At 51.5% G+C, this 6262-nt stretch overlaps 1 protein-coding gene across 1 annotated transcript in view; it reads right to left on the bottom strand.

The window, feature by feature from the left end:
- trib1 (tribbles pseudokinase 1) overlaps positions 1-5742 on the bottom strand; it is a 6680-nt gene extending 938 nt beyond the window's left edge. Inside the window, exons 1-3 of the mRNA XM_061759808.1 lie at positions 5219-5742; positions 3958-4250; positions 1-1593 (exon numbers count right to left, since the gene is read on the bottom strand). The exon at positions 1-1593 is cut by the window's left edge and continues 938 nt beyond it. Coding sequence (XP_061615792.1) covers positions 1143-1593; positions 3958-4250; positions 5219-5527 — 1053 coding nt within the window. The 5' untranslated portion in view covers positions 5528-5742 and the 3' untranslated portion in view covers positions 1-1142. The remainder of the gene's footprint in view (positions 1594-3957; positions 4251-5218) is intronic.
- Between the last annotated feature and the right edge of the window lie 520 nt (positions 5743-6262).

Genomic DNA, 6262 nt, shown 5'->3' with positions numbered 1-6262 from the left:
CATCTGCGATCGCCAGGCGGACGAGTTCCGCCGCCGCCATCTGTTGAGCCAGCCGAGCGTAGCGCGAGCGCTTGGCTATTCACACTTAGCACCCACAATACAAATCAAAGACTTGTTTCAAAAAAAAAAAAAAAAAAATGTATCCAAAAAACAACCAAATTAGTGTTTTTTGCTTGTTTTAAATACAAAAACAAAGAATTATTTCGTTCTATATTTTGAATATAAAACACTAGCTGTGTTTTTTATTTCTAGCCATGAAATTTGTGCAGATTGCTATGACGGTTCTTACGGTTCTTTGGTTTTGGATGCACTTTGTTGTATTGAAAAGACTCTCCGTCCTATCGGCCGTCGTCGTGGGTGTCAGTCAGCGTGAGGCGAGTTTTGACGCCATCTGTTACGACGGCGAAGCGTAGCTTGAGGTCTTGGCTAGTCCGTCTTAGCACCAACAATAGAAAAACAAATGCCCATACAGTACACAGACACAGTACAGTGAACCCCTGCGTATTCGTGGTTCGGCATTCGCAAATTGGCTTATTCGCTGATCTCGTGGGGGAAACCATCCTCCGTTATTTACTGAAAATCTCGGCTAGTCAGCCAAAGCAATTAAAGTATTGCTTTGGCGCCATCTGGCGGAGTCTCGGTATTGTCGTTAGGTTTACGTATTTTTTTTTTCGGTCTGCATTTGAGACGTTTCGTTGTTTGGTGCTTGAATGCACCTTGTGCACAGACAAAACTGAAAGTATTTTCCTGCTTCTCTCCTGATGCAGCTCCTCATAACCCGTGCCGTCTCCTTCGCCGTTACACTTTGCCTGTTTTCCCTAACGTTCATTATTGTGTGTAAATGCCAAAAGGCGAGTTTAATGACTAATAGCGTTTGTGTAAAGTGCTAGTGCAAATATTTGTTTGCCCATGTGTGATCAGTTTGCGCTAGGTGGTATTTCGGCTAGTATGCTAGCTAATACTATTGATGTTTCATGATTGAAGTATGGTGTTGATAGTTTATGATCCTCTCTGTTTTAAGTGCTTTGCCGCATCCATACTCCATTACTAACCCCTTTGGGGCCGGGCGTCAATTACTTGCAGATTTTCCTTATCCCCGCCGATAGTGGGGGTTCACTGTACACAGGTGGGTCCATTCTTGGTCAGCAGAGCAGATGGTCGTCGTCGTCCTCCACGTCAAAAGACGGCACCGTCTGCTCTGCCGGGCTGCATTCCACCGTCTGGCGTCGGAACCACGGGTGCGCCAGCAATTCGGAAGCCGTGAGTCTCTCACCGGGCTCCTTCCTCAGAAGGCTCTGGACCAGGCAGCGGGCCCCGGGCGAGATTCCCTCGGGAAGGCAACAGTGTCCCCGGCGGATCTTGGAGAACAGCGCGGCCGGGTCGGCGTCGTGGAAAGGGTAGCGGCCCGCCAGCATGGTGTACAGCACCACGCCCAGGCTCCACATGTCGGCCATCTTGCCCGAGTAGGGCGCCGCCCCGCTGAGGATCTCCGGGCTGACGTAGGCGGGGCAGCCGTGGGTGTCGCACATGGCGTCGTCCCGCGGGTCCTCCAGGACGCGGCAGTCCTCCAGGCTCTCCAGTCGCACTTGGGTCCTGGCGGGAACGCAAAAACAGAACAACACAGGTCAGCATTACCATGGTGGTGATGTTGAATAATAAATAGCTGTTGTGTGTGTATGTGGGGGCAAGTTGGGAATTAGTAGTTGGTCTAACGGATATTTGTAGTTAGGAATGCGTTTATTTGCCTCTTCGCAGTTTTTTTTGGGGGGGGGGGGAAAAAAAATCCTCCTTTTCACTGATGAGATGTGCTTTGCTTGTTTAAGGGTGTGTCAATTACTGCAATTCACTAATTAATGACTTCTTTGCGGAATGGAGACGAGCAAACAAACTTCATGACTTCCTGCTCTTTTTACATTTAATACAGAGTAGTGACTCGTGAAATTGCAGTAAACAACTTCAGAGTAAAGCATCAACATTTATAATCCAAATTCCTGACCTATTCCGGGTGACTCACTTATTTTCCGTAAAGAGACATTGAGTATCGTGAACAGCGCTACATCGCCTCCCTCCATTATTATCGTTATTAATGATAAAAATCTGGCATTCCGGCGGGGACAGTCACGTGAGACGCGCCGACGCTATCTGACATGAAAAAACAACAACATCCTGGTTCATCCCTTAACGCGTCATCCTAGAAAAAGTCGTAATCGGCGCCACCATCGGGCTGTGATGCAACCCGCGCGCGCACACAAACGCGCCAGTGCAGCTGGAAGGCCAGTCGGGGAATAATGAGCGCCCGCCGCTCGGGCTCCGTGCCGGCTCGGCCTTCCTGTGCGTCACTGCCATTTGCGGGTAATTACGGGATGGCTGGCCGGCTGGCGGCAGGAGCGCGGGACCCAGATGCGAGATGGCCTCTGCTCCCTTCGCCATGAGTCACCCGCTCCTCGGCTGACTTATCTCGTCCGGATGAAGTCCTCCCTGTCCTTTTTCTGCCATTTTGGGGCAACGCAGCCCTTTGCCACAAGTTGCCAACGAAACGTCAAGTCAAGCGTAACTTGCTAATTTTGACGATCACCAAAAGCCGTTGCATTGAGCTACGTTGCATGCTAGCACAAGCTAACATTTGACTTGGTATTCAGTTCTTTGATGAATCGCACTTTGTCATCTGTGCAGTTTAGTATATTTTCTCGGTTTGTTTGACTTCCTGTTCCTGCCGGGCCTCCCTGTCCTTCTCTGTTCAATTTTGGCACAGTTTTCACTGCGACGCGGTCTCAAAACACCACTTAACGCCACCTCTCCAGGTTTAGCGCTTGCAAACGTCCAAACGAGCGACGCCCGAGCTCACAACTCAGTTTTTTCTCGCAGATTGGAGCCGACGACGAGCAAAAAAAATAAAATAATAATCTGGCATGCAGCCCACTAGCCCCCCTTTTGTTTCCTCACAGTGTGTGCGCACTGTGTGACTCATCGCTCTGCAGACTCGTAGATATCGAGAGGAGTCGCGTCTCTCGCTGTCTGTTCGCGTTTGTCTGGCGTGACCTCCATTTAAAGCGAGTCCAAGAGGCAACAAATCGTTTCTCCAGCTGGGGGAATTTGTGCGCGTCCCTTCCCCGAAAACGATTGCAGTTCAACTCATTCATGCGTTGCGCCATCCTGTGTGAACGGAAGCATTTGGACACACGATAGCACGGATTCATAATTAATGAGGAATTCACGCAAGGGGGGGGGGGGAACGGTCTCGTGGGCCGGGCCTCGTCGTCTGGCGGCTTCGCCACGCACAAACGCCCACCTAGCTCGGAGTACAACAGAATGGTGGAAGACGGGCATGAAAATGTGCCTCCACAAGTACAGAACCTCCTACTCGACGCGTGCCCACACACACACACACACACGGCCTGTGGAGAGCATCTGCCGCCATGTTTCTTCTCTGGGACGCTTCATTAGGTACCCCTGCACCATCGCAGTGGGTGGGGGGGGGGGAACACCACGCAACCAGGAAAAGCAATTTGGTGGACGTATAATTTGCTTCGGTAGTTAGCATTAGCTGCTAGCATCGGTTAACACTTTACTTCAGTAGTTGAGACACTTCATTAGGTACCCCTGCACCATCCCGACGGGGGGGGGGGGGGGGGAGAAGACTTCAAGTCTGACCTCCGTCAAGGGCAAACTGGACGGAGAAATGAAAGAAAACGATGAATCGGTGCCTCGGTTCGCTTTGAAAGTTTTTCCTTTGCCCGTGCCGCACTCTTCGGAAGGGTTTTGTCGTCGTCGCTTGTTTTCGCAGTTGTGTAATCTCACTAGTGATCAAAGAAACTGCGATAAAAACCGAAGCGCCCCCAGTGAAGGAAATTGTAACCCGACAAGGATGTAAACGTACAACGCGCTGAGCGGGTCACCGAAAACCCAGCAAATGCCGATTTTGCCGTTGAACTCTCGTATCGGGATTCCGAATCGAACCTGTTTTCGTCGGCGAAGACAAACTTGCGCAGCTTGAGGTCGCCCAGCACGACGCCCGCCAGGTGGCAGTGCGCCACCGCCTGCGCCATCTGCCGGAAGAGCGGCCGCGCCCGCGCCTCGTCCAGCCGCCGTCGGCTCTTCACCAGCGCGTGCATGTCGCCGAAGTCCCGATCCAGGAAGACGTAGGCCTCGCGCTCGCCCAGGATCACCTCCCGGACGGCCGACACGCCCGGGTGGGGCGGCGCCGCCCAGTAGGCTCGGATCTTCCGCTGGTAGTCCGCCATGCTGAACACCTGAGCGAAAGTAAACAGGAAGTGGTCCGTTTTTGGGCAAATCCCAGTTTGATGAGCGCTTTGAGGATTTAGAAAGTTCTGAAAATGGACGCACGTCTGTCATGACAGGTTGTCGGGAAACCAACAGGAAGCAGTTTGGAGCAGCCATTTTGGGCAAACTCCAAGGTTTTTGAAAGTTAGCAACAGTTTGCCCCCTGACACCGACCAACACGAAATTGGCTCAACATGTCTGTCATGACAGGACGCACGGAAAAAAAGTCTCAAGAACCCACGCCCGAAGTCCAACGGGAAGTCGGCCATTTTGCGCAAAGTCCCAAGTTTGACGATCATTTAGAGGATTTTGAAAGTTAGAAAAAAAGTAGCCCCCCCGCCCGCATCAGTTTCACGGATCAACACGGAATTGGCCGAGCGCGTCTATTGCGACGAGATGTGCGAAAACGGCTCAAGAACCCATGCCCGGAAACCGACGGGAAGTCGGCCATTTTGGGCCAATCCCCAGGTTTAACGCTGGTTTTGCGGCTTTTTTTCGACACCGCTTGCTGTCTAGTTGCGATTACCGGAGGAAGCAAGCATGCGAATTTGGCATCACTTTTGGAAAAATCGGGCGAGTTTACATTGAGCCTTTTAAAAAAACAACAACAACAACAAAAAAAACACAATGAGTCACCAGCGCGTAAAGCATTAACTGTAATAACCAACACGGAGGCCTGCGGGGCTCAAAGTGTGCGCGCGCATGTGTGTTTTATCGTGACCATCTCGCAGCTCACATGTTCGCATTTCCGCGGTGTCACAACGTGACGTGCGCCACAATGAGGCGACAGCGTTGCGTCGCGGTGACGCATGAGCGCTTCGCGTGACAACGCCGAGAAAACAGCGAGTTGAGCAACCGCCATTCATGGCTGAGAGGGCCGTCGGTTGCACAACGGGCCCCGGCCGCGCGCGCGCGCGCGCGCTCGCCTGCGCGTTACCTTGCACAGAAGCTCGTCGCCGGTGTGGACGTGCACGGCGCGGCAGTGCACGCCGTCGCGCTCGGCCGCGGCGGGCACCAGCAGGAACGGCCCGATCCTGGAGGGTCCCCGCTGCGTGACGGCGGTCGCGGTCGCGGTCGCCGCCGTGCCGCCGAGGAGTCCTCCGTGCGCGTCCCCGGTCTCGCTGCTCAGCCTCCGGGCGCGCTTGGCCGGAGGCCGCGGCGCCTCCGAGTCCGAGTCGAGCCGCTTGTGCGCCGCCCCGGCCGGGCGCACGCAGGCGGGCGCAGCGCCGCTCCACGGGACGCTCATCCCGGCTTGTGAGTGGAGGTGGAGGTCGCTGGGTTGGTTTACAGTACAGTCTTCTCGCTATCCATTTGCAGGCTGCTGCTAATTCCGAGTTGTTGTTGATGTTGTTGTTTTTTTTTGGGTTTTTTTTTTTTTTTACCGGGGGGGGGTGAGAAGGTTTGAGGTGGAGGTAGAGAGCGCCTCACGGCCCGAGAGAGAGGCGGCGAGTGAGTGAGAGGGGACGATGAACGCCTTACCTCACTCAAGTCGCAAGCTCCGCCTCCTCGCGCTCTCTCTCTCTCTCTCTCTCTCTCTCTCTCTCTCTCTCTCTCTCTCTCTCTCTCTCGACCTGGCTGACCCTAATATACTGTACACTGGTTACGTTGCAGTTAAGTAATGGCAATAAAGCACATTTGACCCCCACGACTCCGAAAACTTGTGAATAATTGACACTCATTATAATTGCCATGAATTTGAAGTTTTGCATTTACAATTTTGTATTGTTTTTTGTTTGTTATTTTTAGTCATCATTTAGTGTTCTATTTACTTTTGATTTACATTTTTAATTAGATTTGATCTTGGGTCATGTTTTTGTCTCAAGTAAAATAAAATGTTAAAATTGTATTTTTTTACTTTAATATTAAAAAACAATAATTTTAGCCTTATTTACTTTTAATATAATTCATGTATTTTTTCTTATTTTTAATTTAAAACATTGAACGTCATTTTTTTAAATATAATTTGCTGTGTATGATTTAA

This window comes from Phyllopteryx taeniolatus, chromosome 21, assembly GCF_024500385.1.
Source record: "Phyllopteryx taeniolatus isolate TA_2022b chromosome 21, UOR_Ptae_1.2, whole genome shotgun sequence".
Taxonomy (NCBI): Eukaryota; Metazoa; Chordata; class Actinopteri; order Syngnathiformes; family Syngnathidae; genus Phyllopteryx; species Phyllopteryx taeniolatus.
This window is presented reverse-complemented; position numbering and strand designations above follow the sequence as displayed.